We start from the raw sequence: 16,358 nt of genomic DNA, 5'->3' as shown, positions 1-16,358 counted from the left end.
ATAACTCAGTTGACACTTATTCTTAAACTACCAAACTTTACTATAATTCATATGTTTCATATGTCTAAACTTTAATTTTTATATAATCTAATGATTGACCTTTAATACTATGCTATATCCTATTAAGCTAATACCTTATCATTAATTCTTTTATAAATCGTACAGTAACTATTACACTTGAATAATGTAGCAAAAGGAAACAAAACAGCAAGCATAGATTTACGCAGCTATGAGTGTATATGTATATATTTTATCCTAACAAGTCTACTCTAAAAATCAAATAGTAGCTGTCACACTCTTGAACAAGGAAATGCAGGGTTGCCAAGATGGTGGCCATGGGCTGAAGCAGACAGAGTTTCGGTAATTAACGAAACAAAAGAAAACGTTCTGCCTGGCTAGGGGCAGGGCGACAAAACTATCATGGTAATTTAGTTTCTAATCTTAGCCCTAGGGGAAACAGCTTTCGGGAACAAGAGCTGACTACCCAGTCTACCAGGAAATAGAAGTTAAAAAATGTCTAGAAAGAAGTAAAACTTAGAAAGACAGAGAGAAATAATTCTGCTATGCACTTTCCATCAGGTGTATTGAGATTTACTTATAAGTTTTACTGCCATGTATGCACACTGGTCACTAATCACACGCCAATATTATAGGTATAACTGATATCCTATGTCAGAAGCGATCTTCCAGATGGGCCTTTACAGGCCTCAGCCATGTAGCTACAGATGTTGGCTCCCAACAACTGTCTGACCCGCAAATCCCACTTCTGTCCCTGAGTAGCTGTGCAGACCTCGGGCAAGTTGCTTGACCTCTCTGGGTTTTTGTTTTTTCATCTATAAAATAAAAATAATAATACTATTTCACTCATGGGCTTATAATGAGCATTAAATGTGAAGTGCTAAGAACAGTCCCTGGAGTTGCACTCAAAAGCCTGAACTGTTATTACTAAACATCTCTGAGACTCAGTTTCTTCAGTGGTAAATGTGGATACATACCTCAAAAAGTTATTTTGTGGCCAAAAGGGGTGGTTCATACCTGTTATTCCAGCTCTTTGGGAGCTCAAGACTGGGAGATTGCTTGAGCCCAGGAGTTCAAGACCAACCTGGGCAACATAGCGAGACCTCATTTCTACAAAACTTTTTAAAAAAATTAGCCAGTTGTGATGGCTCACATCTGTAGTCCCAGCTATGTGACAGGCTGAGGTAGGAGGATTGTCTGAGCCTAAGAGGTTGAGGCTGGGGTGAGCCATGACCATACCACTGTACTCTAGCCTGGGTGACAAAGTGAGACCCTGACTAAAAAAAAAAAAAACTAAATAAGTAAAACAAAGCTATTTTGAAAAGAGCTAAGTAACTTTCCCAAGACGAATCTCAGGCAGTGGTGCTGCTGGGTGGGGTGAGGGCAGTGGAGATTCACAGCTGTTCCCTTCCTGGCACCAGAGGGAGAGACTTACAATTCACAGACCTCCTTCCCAGCCCAGGTTCATATCAATCCTCTACTCTTCTCCCTGGATTGGTCTGAGGTGACATGGTCTATGGAACACACGGCTGTTCTCTCGTTTGCCAGTGAAACCCGAGAGGCAGGGAACTGGGAGTAAAGAAGTTTACTCCTGAGTCTGAAATTCAGGAGACAAGCCAGTATAGACACCAAGGCCAGCCCAGCTCTTTACATCTCTACCGTTCGTATTTATAAGCACAAGCATTGAAGTTAGCTATTAATTAGCATCAAACCATGTGATTTACATAGCATTTCGTAAAATTCCAGTTTCAGTGACATTCCATCAATTATAACACTCACTGCCTACATATTCTTAGCACCTATTACTGGGAACCTGAAATTTTAGTTAATCTGTAACTCTAAATAGAATTGCTAGCAGAACTTACTACTACTAAGAGGAGCACACACCGTTAATCCATGGGTACAACAAAACAAAAGTGTAAGGTTACGGTTTCATGATTAATATCATAGTATTGATCACGGGGATAAATAATGAAACCTATTTTATTAACTACGTGATCACAACCATGAGGTCTGTGGCTCATTCTGTTTCAGGGACGGTCAGCACAGTCTTATGGTTCTAAGGAATGTAGGTGCGTGCAGGGCAGTAACCCAAGCCATTCAACTTTTTTAGTAGTAGAGGCTAATTTACGAGGATGTCTTTTGGAGGGTCTCTTCATCACAGGTATTGCTTAATCTCCCCACAAATTCAGCTGGAACCCTGGAGACTCCAACCCTCTCTTCAAGGGTACAGAGTTCTCCATTTACAACCAATGTTCTGCAAAGGATGTAGCCATCCCCAGTTCTCACCAACGTCTAACTCTCACGTGCTCTGTGTAAGCAGCTAGACACCCTGTTTTGCCCAGCCACATGCTTGGAACTTGCCGCATGGTAATTACTCTGCCTGACTCTCCATCTGCGGGCTATGTGACCTCCCAGAAGTCACCCTCTCTCTGGGCGCTGAAGTCTTTGTCTACACAGTGGGGTGAGAAGCAGACTATTCACACCAAAGAGCTGCCCTTTGTGTTCTTTTTAAGAACATTGTCTGTGTTAATCCCAACTGTTCCGTTCAGATTCCAGCCTGACTGCTGAGAGGTTGGGTTTAGCTCACGTCTTACGATCTGATCGATGTTTTCACCTCCAGATTATGTGACTTAATCTGCTCCTTTCTCTCTCAAACTCCCATCCCCAAGAAAAGACGGATTCTGTTTTTTGACAGAAGTCACCTGTTCGACCAAGCTGCCTTGTGCATTGCACGTGTGCAGGGGTCACATGCAAAGGCCTCTCTTGCTGGTGATCTGTCACTTCTTTCCACTGGCTGCATAGCTGCTGGCATCTTAACCTTGACTTTGATGACTCAAGGGTCAACTTCTCTATTTAGAGGTGTCAGCCACTAAAACGACCTTGGCCTCCTCTTGACTCGCTGTCTAAGAAAACGATACAGTGGCATCTCCCACCACCAGCAATCAGGAGTGGGAGTGTGAACTGAAGTCGGCTATTCCATGGGGCCAGGCAGGAGGGAAGAGATGAAGATTGGCAGTGGCAGTTTAGGACACTGGTGGGCTCCACATATGGACGTGGACAGGAAGAGGGGCAGTCACCAAGAAGCAGCCAAAAATTTCATGTCTAGACAAGGATCAGGACATGCCTGAGCTTTCCCTACTGAGCTGCCTTCACACCAACTCCTTAGGCTGAGATCCGGGGCCAGCATGCTGGTTACAAAAACCCATAGGCTGGGCAGGGACGGTGTAGACCTGCCATCTGAAGCTTGTGAGACAGCAGGTGGCAAAGTGTGTGTGCGCGTGCACACATGAGCAACTGAGTATTGAAACAGACCACTGTGCCAGGAACCATCCAGAGACACAGAATGGCCATGGGCTGCTGGCCTGTCTCTCACCCTAACCACACTCCTGCCGTGCCCCTTCCTGGCTCTGTTGCAGCTGCTGCTTCCAGCATCGCAGGTGCTACGAGGAGGCCGCTGAGATGGACTGTCTCCAAGACCCCGTCAAGCTTAGCATGGATGTCGACTGCATCAGCAAGAAGATCACATGTGGTGAGCATCTCCAGGCATCCCAGGGGGGTGGCCCAAGAAATGGCAGCCAGAGGCCCCAGGCCTGGACCCAGGTTGTCACTGCCATTGGCAATATCAATGTCCACATTAAGAGTCCACAAGGTAAATAAATGTTCAGGGGCCTCTTATGAGTGAGAATATGTGGTACTCAGTTCTTTGATTCCATGATAGATCACTGAGTATGATAGACTCTAAATCCATCTAAGTTGCTGCAACACTCATAATTTTGTGTAATTCTGAATTGTACCTTACATCTTTAAAAAAAAATTAACAAAGACCTCCACAAGGGCTGGAAAGGTGCCTCTGTACCTTGCACGAAGTAGACACACAATCAATGTTTTTTTGAATTGACATAATGCTTGATTGATCAGCAGATCATCTGATTTACAATGTTATATACTTTGAGCAACCCTGAGGACTTGGGAAGAGCAAATCCTATGCTACTTAAGCACAGGGGGAACAATGGGACAATTACTTAACTCATGGGAACATCAAAATGGGAGGAGACACCAACTTCAGGGATTCTTTATGGAAATTAAATTAAACAATGCTTGTGAAACAGTTAGTGCAGTGACCGGCATATGTTAAGAACTCATTGGTGAGACCTCATCTCTACAATAAATCACAAAAACTAAAAAAAAAAAAAAAAAAAAAAAAAAGAACTCAGAGATGGGCATGGAGATAGAGTAGTGATGAGCAGAGAAGGCTTGCGGTAGTGGTTGTTTGGAAGAATCAGAAATGCATAGGTTCAAATCTCAGCTTCCCACCTCATTTGCTGTGTGATGCTGGGAATTTTATTTCATGTTTCTGAGCAGAAAAAGTAGACTGGGCAAAGGCTTGGAGGGAAGAGGGAACATAACATGTAGGGTATGATATTAGAGTCAACCTACTACATGCCATGGGCTCTATATACAGCAATCCTGATCTTCCTAATGACCCTTTTAGATGGGGAACATTATCCATAGTTGTCAAATAAGAAAAGAAAAGCTTAGAGAAGTTAAACAACTTTCCTGAAGTCTCACAGCTACAAAGAGGCAGAGCCAGGATTTGAACTGAGGTCTGACTACCTCTCAAGTCCAGATCACATGGACTGGCTGGAACAGGGAGCATCGGGGAAGGGTTGAGGGGATGCAGTGGGTGTGAAGATCTCAAGGTGAGATGTAAAGAGAACCTGGAAAACTTGATTAATTCATTCCATCAACAGATGCATACTGTACACCTCCATACGCAAGACAGTCATGTCAGTGTTGGGGAGAGCTTGACCTTCCAGAATGTCCTCACGATTGTCAGACACTGAAAACATCCAACATAAAGGATATAGTGTGTTAGACAGGGACAAGAGCTGTGGGGAAAATTAAATCAGGAGAAAGGTATAAGGAGCGTCAGGGGGTCCCACTTAAATAGGAGGGACAAGAAAAGACTCCCTGAGATGAAGCCAGTAGAGCAGAGACGTGCAGAGGAGTCAGAAAGCGGTCCTTGTGAACATCTGGGAGACGAGCAGAACAGACAGAAGACACGGCACATGGGTGGGCCCTGAGGTTGGAGGCACCGTGTGTTTGAGAACCAAGCGAGTGGGGGGGGGTAGTGAGACAGAAATGGGGTGGTGGGGACAGTGGAGGAGCATGAGATCTGGGAAAGAACAAGGTCAGTGGGCGGAGGGGCCCGTCGTGACATTTCCTAGGCTACAGTGAAATTTTGCTTTGAGGCGAAACGTCATTGGAGGGTTCTGAACAGAAAGACATGGTTTGACCTGAGTTTCAAAAGGATTGTTCTGACTGCTTAGTGAGAATACTCTGGGCAGCAGGGAAGCAGGGAGACTAGTTAGGAGGCCACTGCCATCACCAGGCAAGAGATGATGGGGCTCGGCCCAGGGTGGGAGAGTGAGATGCAGAGACGTTGTCAGGCTCTGTTGAAAGCAGAGCCAACAGGATCGCTTGATGGGGTGGGCCTGAGTTTGAGAGGAAAAGTGTTGAGACGGCCCAGTTTGGGTCTACACACCTGAAGAGATGGAGCCGATGTGGATAGATAAGATGGCAGGAGGCATAGGTTTGGAGTGGGGAGATCGGGAGCTCGGTCTTAGACTCTCATGAGATCTTTGCAACCTGCTCTGTCCTTGCCCTGTGCAGAGTCCAAGGACCCTTGTGAGCACCTGCTGTGTTCCTGCGACAAGGCTGCCATAGAGTGCCTGGCTCAGTCTGGCACCAACTCTTCCCTGAACCTCCTGGACACTTCCTTCTGCCTGGCTCAGACTCCAGGTAGGAAGAACCAAGCTGGCATCAGCCACAGGGTTGATGATCTGGGCAGCAACTGGTGTGGGACCATGCGTTGCTACACATCTTCAGATGCCAAGTCCAGCACCTTGACCATTCCCTTAAACCTACTGCTCTCAACAGACTTTCCAATGTGTTTTCTTTTTAGAGACAACCAGCAGGAAAGGGCTGACGACACTTGTGTCCAGAGGTAAGACCTCCAGGGGACATGGGTTCTTACTCAGACCCTGGGCCTCAGTTGGTTTTGGGAACTAGTAGATTCACCTCCTCCACTGATTCTCCGTCACAGGAGCTGGAGGGACCATGGCACTGGACTTGGCCCATATTCCCTGACCTGGAGATGCAATTGCTTTGAGATACCCAATTCAAACACCCAACATCAAATGGCCCTAGGGAAAACTCAGTCCCCTGCTGCGTGGGACAGACTAGTATATTCTCTCTTCTTTCTCACTCTGTGGTCGGAGCCCTGGTAAGCAGTGTGACCGGGACAGGACCCAGTGCTTAGCCCAAGCAAGGCCCCTCCTGACTGGATGAGCTCCTGGACACCACAGCCCCCCCGGAGCAGACCCCCTGCCCATTCTTCTCCCTCCTCTCCCTCCAGCCCTCCCTTCACACACTCCCCAGAACCTGCAGCAACATGGGCAACCTGGGTCCAGATGGAGACTCTTGGAGGGGAGGCTGTTTCTCGTGTGTCTCTTTTCAGGACAGAGTGGCCTCTTAATAACTGTCCTCTGAACCAAGCAAGAGATGATTCTTACTCTAAAATGCAGATCTAGTCAAAAATATGGGAGTCGGTTTATGTCTGCCATTCCCTGTTCAACAGAGTTTCCATGATATCTCAGTCCCAACACCTCTGGGCAACTGGGGAGGGGAAGGAAGTCCAAGGGACGCCTTGGTGGAGCATCCCTCCTCTCCTGGGGCTGGGGTCTCACTCCCAGGACTAGTCGTGCAGTGTTTGTTAAGGAGGAAGCTGGTGTGTGTGAGTGTGCATGAGTGTATAAGTGTGTGTGCATGAGTATATTTGGGCATGTGTGTGCACGAGTGTTTGCATGTGTGTGTGTGTGTGAATATGTTTGTGTGTTGTGTGTGTTAGTGTATGTGTGCATGAGTGTATGTGTGTGTGGATGAATGCGTTTGGATGTGCATGTGTGCATGAGTGTATATGTGTGTGTGCGTGACTATGGGTGTGTATGTGTATGAGTATGTCTGTGTGTTGTGTGCATGAGTGTGTGTGTGCCTGAGTATGTTTGAGCATTTGTGTTCATGAGAGTATATATGTGTATGCACATGAGTATGTTTGGGTGTGTGTGTGCATGACTGTATGTATGTGCACATGAATATGTTTATGTGTTTTGTGTGAGTGTATATGTGTGTGTATACTTGAGTGTATGTGTGTGTGGATGAGTGTGTTTGGGTATGTGTGTATGACTGTATGTGTGTGTGCATGAGCATGCTTGTGTGTTGTGTGTTTATAGGTGTGTGTGTATGAGTATATGTGTGTATATGAGTGTGTTTGGGTATGTGTATGAACGTATGTGTGTATGCATGAGTATATTTGTGTGTTGTGTGTGTGTGTGTGTGCTGGGTGCATGAGTATGTTTGGGTATGTGTGAATGAGTGTTTGGATGTGTGTGTGCAAGAATATGTTTGCATGTTGTCTGCATGAGTGAATATGTGTGTGTGCATGAGTGTATGTGTATGTATGAGTGTGTTTGGGTGTGTGCATGAACGTATGTGTGTGCGCATGAGTACACTTGTGTGTTTTGTGTGTAACTATGTGTGTACTGGGTGCATGAGTATGTTTGGGTATGTGTGCATGAGTGTTTGGATGTGTGTGTGCAAGAATATGTTTGTGTGTTGTCTACATGAGTGTATGTGTGTGTATGAGTGTGTTTGGGTGTGTGCATGAACGTATGTATGTGCGCATGAGTATATTTGTGTGTTTTGTGTGTGAGTATGTGTGTACTGGGAGCAAAGTATGTTTGGGTATGTGTGCATGAGTGTTTGGATGTGTGTGTGCAAGAATATGTTTGTGTGTTGTGTGTATGAGTGAATATGTGTGGGTGCATGAGTATGTTTGGGTGTATGTGTGTGTAGGGATGAGTGTGTGTGTGTGCGTGAGTGTGTGTGTGTTTCATCTCTATGCATCTTCTGAGTCCAATGTTTTTATTCTCAGTCTCCCTGCTTCCCTTTGGAACAGAGGTCTTCTCAAGCTGGCATGCCTTTGGGGTTTGCAGCTCTTTCATTGCCTTTTGCCTGCGATGGATAGTGCTCACTGCCTCCTATGGCTGGGCTGCCTCCTGAGCTGGGATCCTGCTGGGCACCCCATGTTCTGGGAGGAGTAACAGGGGCATGGGACTTCTAAGCCAGGATGGATAGCTCTTCCTGGCCATACATTTGCCAGCCCCCTTCCTCCCTTGGCCCAGCCATCCCCTGCCTGTTCTTTGAGACCTAGTGCTTGATGTTGACACTGTGTTGAGTCAGTCACTGCCACAGGGGCTTTCTTTTTCCAATGGTTCCTGCAGAGCCCACAGATGTGGGGTACAATTCAGGGTTAAGTATACAAATGTTCATTATGCGGGTACCCTTGTTGATGAGGTGTGCCCCCCCTTTCCCAGGTAGATTCCCACTACTGCCAATCCTGCTTCCCCGCCCCCCTCCCAGTTGTTCCTCCCTACTGCCAATCCTTTTCTTACAGTATTATGATAATTGTAGTTTAAATTCTAACTGGAGAAAGGGAAGGGATGCACATACCCTCCGCCCAACACACCCACACACACTCATGACCCAGGCAGTGCCCACCTGTGCCCTTCAGAGACAAGGGCTGCCTGACTATGGGGTCAAATTATCAAATACACAAATGTAGTTTGGAGAGTTTATAGGAAAAGGACACAGAGCTTGTAACTGTCCCCACTGTCATGCAATGAAACAATTAGGCATTGGAGTCAGGCAGATTTGGGATCGAAGCTTGGCTCTCCCATTTTTCAGTTCTGTGACATTGAAATAGTGGCTTAACCTCTCTACGCTTCCATTTCTTCATCTGTATCAAGCAGAGACTGGCAAACTTTTTCTGGAAAGAGCCAGATAGCAAATATCTAATGGCTTTATGAGTCGTAGAATCTTTATGGCAACTATGCAACTCTGCTATCATAGCACAAGAGCAGCCATAGGCAATCTGTAAATAAATGAGCATGGCTGCGTTCCAATAAAACTTTCTTTACAAAAACAGGCCAAGGGCCAGAGCATAGTTTACTAGCCTCTGCAAAGGGTTGAGTATCCCTATCTTTTAGGGTGGCTTAAGGATTAAATGAGAGTGAGCATGGAGAGATTTTAAACCAGCATTTTTCTTCCAGGAATTCTGGTGTGGCTATAAAAACAGCACACACCAATAAATCAAGCTGGATACTGGACAACTTCCTTAAAATATACTCTCATTTAATGCTCATACAACCCTATAAAATAATTGCTATAACTTCCATTTTAAGATAGTCAATTGAGATTCAGAGATAAGAAGCCCAAGAGATAGAAATGAGTATCGGAGCAGGGAATGGAGGTCTCTGAGGCTTCCGTTCTTGCTTAGAACAAACTGCCACTTATACTGTCTTCCCACAAACAGGGAAAATGATGACCCTTCACTCCCAAAGATGGCGTTTGATGCTCTTTGTGTCTAAACACAGGCCTGGCCCCAGTCTGGCTCCTTTACTGAATTGGCACCTTGTTGAGCACCACTGTGCAGCCATGTTCCCTGAGCAGGGTGCCCTGGACCTGCTCTCCTTGGTCCTCAGTTCCCAAACCTGTTTCCTTGGCTTGGCTTGGGTGCCCAGCAGGGTCAATATTGAAGGTATTTTTTTATATAACACCCTTGCAGTCTTGATCATTGAGCACATTGAACTTAAGGAGGTTTCTCTTCACAGTGGCTTCTGAGACTGGCACTGAAAGCCTGACCACCTTCTCAAGGACAGGTAAGCAGAGGGGACTTTGGAAGAGAAGAGTATGGAATTCAGTGGGAAAATGCCATCTAAATATTTGTATTCAGTTCTGCTAACTGCTTCTTGACAGGACTGGGAGGAAATATCATTACACCCATTTTAGAGAATACTTAGAGAACCACCACTCAGGGAGAATGAAAGTTCTAATTCACTCACCAAGTAACTTGTTGGGCTGATCTTGAAGCTCAGACTTCAGGCTATAATACTGTTTTCTTTCCATTATACCACAGTGACTCATGGAGGAAACCATTCCATCCAGAAATATCTAGGTTAAAATGTTATCAACAGAATAACCTAACCATTTACTTTGCTCATGGCAATTAATAACCATGGACACTTTATTAATACATATGAATAACAGATAATTATCTAATAATTACTAAGAATGAAAACGTAATAGTTAACAGGCAGGGACATTGTTGAGGGCCTCCAATGTGCCAGCGTGTTATTAAGCCCCATACACACATTCTTGGAGTTCATTCTTCCTGGCCCTAGGAGGTCCATTATTATCCCCATTTTACAGATGAAAAAGAAGTTCTGAGGGTTAAAGTCATTTGCCCAGGTAGCTCAGGTTAGCAATCCTCTGGTTCTGAATCTATAGGTTCTGCTTTCAAAGAGAACAATCTGCCCCTGTTTAGAGTGGTCCAGATGCTCTCTCTTTGATGGAGCATTTGTGTCCACATCAGTAAAGTTCAAAGCCTGATTTTTTATATAACACCCTTGCAGTCTTGATCTTTGAGCACACTGAACTTAAGGAGGTTTCTTTCTTTCCAAAAAAATATTTTCAGTCTTCATCTCCAGCTCTTTGGGATATAGCCAGAAGTGAAATAGCAATCTTACTAGTAGATAAGACAGTCAGCCTTAGCCAGGCTGCCTGGATTTGCATCCAGCCACTTCCAACTCTGTGACCTTGGATTAGTGATGTAACTTTTCTGTGTCACTTTTCTCATCTCAGACTGAGGGTGAGCATAGTACTAATTCTTGGAGTTGTTACTAAGTGAGTGACTACAAGAAAGCCCTTGTTGTCATATCTGGCATGCAGTAGGAGCTTAATAACTGTTAAATAACAATAACAACAAACCTGTTTTACAGAGAAACTGAGGCTCAGCAGTATTCCCAGAGTCACCTATCAAACAACTTTAACCACACAATTCTGCCTCTTCTGAACTTCACGCTCCTTGGTTCCAACATATGGTTTTCTTTTAGTTTTCCTTTTCTCCAAATTCTAGAGAAGCTGTCATTCCCAAAGTATTTCAACAAACACATCTGCTTCTGGCCTGTGTTTGCCAGCAAGCTTGTGTCTGGGAGATTCCCTTTGGCTCAGCAGTGACACTGACATCACCAGCTCTCCTAGGAAATCTCTTGATGGGAGGTGACTGGGACACAGTGAAAAGCACATGGACTTCTGTACCCAGTGGGATGGGAGGTGTCTCTGGAAACACAGGTGGGACCAGCTGGGATTGATGCTGATCCTGTCTCTCTTCTTTTGGGAATAGAACCAGGCCAAGATCAGGAAGGCACAGAAGCTTCTAGGGCTACGTCCCCTCCTGGTAAGCACACTCTGTTCTTCCTGCCTATTTTTATATCATTGCCCCAGTACATTGATGAAATAAGGTGGGCTCTGAACGAGCCTTTGGACCAAACCCAAAGTGGAAGAAAGCATGGACGCCAATTACTTTCACATTCCCCCTCCAAACATCAAAGTACCCAAATGAAATGAAAAGGTAGATCCATTAGCAGGAAGAAATGGAAACTTACCCAATAAAGACATGCATTTAAAACATACAGAAAAATAGATTTAGTTTTCCATTTAAATCACGTGCAATTACACAGTATAAAGATAGCCACTTTAATACTTGCATGTATTTCCTTCTAGCTTCTTCCTGTCAATCATATCCGTGATCATAAAATGAATTTGAGATCACTTGCTAGTCATTGTTTTGCAGTCTGAGTTCTGGAGCATGATTTTTAGTGGCTGCATAATAATTTTTTGTATGAAAATCTAATTCATGTAAGCAATTATTTCTAACATGTTATTATAAATAATAGATATGGACTTTATACACATCTACTTCTGATTAATTAATGGATAAGGAGTATAATCCTTTTAGGACTCTTGATATATTACTAAATTGCCCTTGAGAAAAATTGAACCAATTTACACTCATACAGGTATTCTAGTAGTCAGTACTGGGCATTCTTATTTTAAAACAAGCAAATAAAATACCTCTACCCATTTTAGCAGGAAAAGAAAGACACCTCATTTATTTTCTCTTCTTCCCTCTGATGAAAATAGAAAGTGGTGCTTTTATTACCTGGATGGGGCTGGTACCTCACTCCAGGGCCTTTTGGCCAAACCTAAACAGAATTCTCAAATCTTAACCAAATTCACAAAAGTGTACAATCAAGGTCAGAGCTATAGTCTATTGAGACTTGGACTGTCTGTGCTCTGAGATGCACTGTGACCTCAATGGTGGCGATGAGAGGGGCAAGAGAGCAACTGGTCCTGGCAGGGTGATGAGCACCAAAAGCCCTCATCTTAAAGGAGTGAGAGAATTTCAGATTTGATTAGCACCAATAATCCAGAAAATTCTTTCTTGGGAAATAAGGGCTACAGGCAGGAGACTCAGCAAGAAGCAGATACTGGGCTCTGCAAGCCCCTTCTGCTTATAGAACTTTCCACCTGGAAATTCTTACCCTAGATCAGACATGTGGATATTTTCCCATCCACTGGGCAGTTCTAATGGCTACTATTGACTGTATCTTAATTGTTAGGCATTTAGCTCGAAGGATGAGTCAAACACCAAAAGAAGTATAATCAATATAATTTTACAAAGGGAGAAATTAAGACTGAGAGAGGTGAAGTGGTTTGTTCAAATTTATGCATCTAATATGTGGCTGGGCTGAAATTCAAACTCACTTCTCTTTAACACCAACGCATTAACTCTTTCTGCTTTACTACACTGACTTGGTGAGTTTCCAGCAGTTGTGAATGTGATGGAAAGAAACTGATGAACTGGTTTCTATTCATGGGATTGGAGAACTGGGCAGAATTCTGAAATTATAAAAGGGCTTTAGTCTCATAGGAACTGGAGCAACAGCAGGTAGAAGACCAGACACATGAAGCAAACCAATATGGCAGATTTGGAGAAAGACTGCAATTCAGTAGGAACAATCAACGCTCTGGGAACTGAATCTGGGTCAGCAGAAGGGTAGGGGTTGAGCCTGGAGGTGTTCCCTTTCCCTGGACCAGAATGGGCTGGAAATTTGGCCTGTGGGTTGGACACTTCACTGCCTCCAGCTGGGAGGACAGGTGGGACAGACACAAGAGCAAAGAGAGATCCAGAGAGCATGCCAGGGAGATGGTAAGAGATGAGATGGCCTTGGAGGCAGGATCAGGTCATGGGCAAGCCCTGTAGGCTACAGGAAGCACCTTGCACTTAATTCCAAGAAGCTGTTACAGCATTTGAGCAAGGATATAGGCTCAAGAAGTTTCACTCATCTGCCTTGTTGTGTGCCATGTGTTGGCTTACTTTTTCCACATTCTCCTTACTTCTTCACTTTCTGTGAGCGCCATGATGGATGGACATGGGGCAGGTGTGTGATGGTAAACACGACACAAACTCATGCCATCCAGGTAATCTAGTACAGGCTTCTGGCTGTGCTGAGGTTATCAAAGAAAATCTCGAAATGCTCGTTTAGAATGTATGGATCCCTGAGAATCTGCCTTGACGTCTGCAAATCCAGCTTGAGGGACACTCTCTTAATGTTTTGGTGTTCTGAGGTAACCATATGCCTTTGGCCTTGACCACTTGTTTATCTGTAAATCTCTCCTTGAGCCACCTTTTTGAACTGGAACCATGAAGTTTTGTACTTTCAGAATCTGCGGAGATTGTTGACACTGCGAAAGGTGTAACCCTCGTCCCTGCTGGCATTCAATCTTTGGAGTTGGTGGCATCATCTGTTGGAAGTGGTCCTGAGAAGACAACAAGGAAAGGTAGGCAGAAGCAGGGATCCAGAGGAGTGTGCCCCTCTGCCCTTGGGATCCTTTGGTTAGGGTGGAAACAGAACACTTCAGGACAACTTTTCACACTGCAACCTTCTCATGTATGCATGGCTCAAAGCATCATTCCCTTTACTGGATGAGCACACTGAGGCTCAGAGGGAATGTGAGCTACCTATAGCCACTCAGCTTCAGGAAGGCTGAACCTGGGAGAGGAACCAGGGTCTTCTGAGTTCCCGACTTCGTGTTCTCACTACTCTTACTGGCTTAGAGGAAAAGAGCTTGGCATCGTCCATACCATGGTTTACTGGAAAGAATGAAGCACTTGGGTTTTAATAATCTTCCCTTTTGTCTCTCCTCCCTCTGATGTCTTCCAAAGGCCCTGCACCTGCAAGGAGCCACAGCCAACTGGACACAGAGGAGAAATTTGTTAGTATCTGAGTATGCCTTTCATAATGTCCAATGCAGAGCTATGGAGAAGCTGCATTTGAGAGTTGCAGGCAGAGAAGGAAGTGAAGAAGGACAGAGAGACAGAGACAGAGACACAGAGAGAGGGAGGGAAAAAGAGAGGGAGAGACAGACAGACAGAGGAGAGAATGGAACTCAAGGACTCTGAAAGACCAGAAGCCCGGTCAGGTGTGCTCTTCTAATGTGGCCAGAAAACCCAAGAGGGTAGCTGGCCCCGGTCAGTATGCTGGACTCCCCTCAGAAGTAGAAGGTAGCCCAAAGAGAATCTGATCCTGACAAGTCCCCATCCCCTAGGATGTAACAAGGAGTCTGGTAAAGCATTAGCAGCCTGGCAAGAAAAGACTTGCTCTCTGAAAGACAAGGCTTCCCAGATGGGGATGAGAACAACACAGCTTTCTCGGAAGGGCGATCCCAGGTGTGGGGCATAGGGTTTCTTGGTATGACCGAGTTGTCCCCATTCAACCCGGAAGCTTGTGCTTGTGAAGACTTCCTCTTGTGAAGGCCTCCCTGACATTCTTTGCCCCCCTGAGAGTCCCTGTTCTATTAGCCTGTGACAGATTCACTTTCCTGCACTTGGGAAGAGGGGGCGACATGAAGGTGTTGCCGCAGCTTGGAGAGATGCTCTTTTGTCTGGCATCCCGGTGTCCGGAGGAATTTGAATCTTATGGCTGTTACTGTGGACAGGAAGGAAGAGGCGAGCCAAGGGATGCCCTGGACAGGTATGGATGGGTGGGGGTGGCAGGCAAGGGCTGATGCATCAGCGAGAGGAAGTAACCCTTCTGGACATCAGATGGCACTTTAGTCTTCGCTAAGAGCTTGGTGCATACAGCGTCTCTCTCAGGGTGGATCTTTGACATTATAGACCCATTTTCCTGATAAGCAGCTGACTTGTCTAAGGTCTTTCATCTAGGGAAAGACAGAGTCAGACAGATCCTGATTTTTTGAGTTGGGGGGTCTGGATCCCTCCCCCCACTTCCACAAGTACTGTCCAGCTGCCCTAGGAGAACTGATCTGCAAAGATTCTTCAGATGGACCCACACCTGTCTATTTTGCAATGGCCAGTCTGTAGAATTAGGGTCTCTACTTGGTCTGTCCTGCAGAAGACCACATTAAAATTAGCTTCTCTGCCGGACTCGATGGCTCAGCCTGTAATCCCTCGATGGCTCAGCCTGTACTCCTCCCTTTGGGAGGCCAAGGCAAGTGGATTGCCTGAATCTGTGGGCTCGAGGCCAGCCTAGGCAACTTGGTGAGACCTCATCTCTACAATAAATAAAAAATCAGCTAGGCATGGTAGGACGCGCCTATAGTTCCGGCTACTTGGAATCTGAGGCAGAAGGATCACCGGATCCCAGCAGGTCGATGCTGGGTTGGCCGTGAGCATGCCACTGCACTCCAGTCTGGGCAATGGAGTGAGACTCCCAAGTCAAAAATAAATAAAATTAGCTTCTCAACAGCTTTTAAGCATAACCGCTAAATTGTATACCCACCACTCTTGGAAGGATTTTCGCAGACCTCATGCATTCATTCATAGATTTATTTATTTATATATAACATCAACCCACCCCCTTTTGCCATCAAGTTGTAATAAAAATACAAAAACAAAATTTTAAAATAATAAGATGAACACAGTATGATCAGTGCTGCCTTAGGTGTGGCATCTCTGTGCAGTACGTAACGCGAACAACCATACAAGATGGCCCTTGGCGTGTGTATGAGTCGGCCCTGTGTGCACCTGACAGGAGGCACTGGCTTCTCTCACTTCTGTAGACAGTGTGGAAGAAGCAGGCCTTGAGGGAGATCCTGGGACAGCTGGGAGCGCTGGACAGTAAAGGGTTTTCCTTGGTCGTAGGTGCTGTTTGTCCCATCACTGTTGCCTGGAGCAGGTGCGAAGGCTGGGCTGCCTGCCTGAGAGGCTCCCTCGGTCAGCGGTGGTGTGTGTGGATCATACGCCCAAGTGTAAGTGTCGTTGGCCTACACAGCGAGGTGTTATCTCACATGGGGCTGCATCACGGCCATAGCTCAGGCTTAGAGCGGCTTTCCATGGTGCCTCTTCATCTGTA

At 45.5% G+C, this 16,358-nt stretch overlaps 1 protein-coding gene across 1 annotated transcript in view; it reads left to right on the top strand.

Moving 5' to 3' along the window:
- The window catches only part of OC90 (otoconin 90), a 40,477-nt gene that overhangs the window by 20,460 nt on the left and 3,659 nt on the right, over positions 1-16,358 (top strand). Inside the window, exons 8-16 of the mRNA XM_021707072.1 lie at positions 3,438-3,550; positions 5,695-5,823; positions 5,987-6,028; positions 8,352-8,379; positions 9,516-9,679; positions 11,324-11,377; positions 13,708-13,824; positions 14,846-15,017; positions 16,148-16,254. Coding sequence (XP_021562747.1) covers positions 3,438-3,550; positions 5,695-5,823; positions 5,987-6,028; positions 8,352-8,379; positions 9,516-9,679; positions 11,324-11,377; positions 13,708-13,824; positions 14,846-15,017; positions 16,148-16,254 — 926 coding nt within the window. The remainder of the gene's footprint in view (positions 1-3,437; positions 3,551-5,694; positions 5,824-5,986; positions 6,029-8,351; positions 8,380-9,515; positions 9,680-11,323; positions 11,378-13,707; positions 13,825-14,845; positions 15,018-16,147; positions 16,255-16,358) is intronic.

This window comes from Carlito syrichta, unplaced genomic scaffold (assembly GCF_000164805.1).
Source record: "Carlito syrichta isolate Samal-C Ts95f unplaced genomic scaffold, Tarsius_syrichta-2.0.1 Scaffold316368, whole genome shotgun sequence".
NCBI classification, from domain to species: domain Eukaryota; kingdom Metazoa; phylum Chordata; class Mammalia; order Primates; family Tarsiidae; genus Carlito; species Carlito syrichta.
This window is presented reverse-complemented; position numbering and strand designations above follow the sequence as displayed.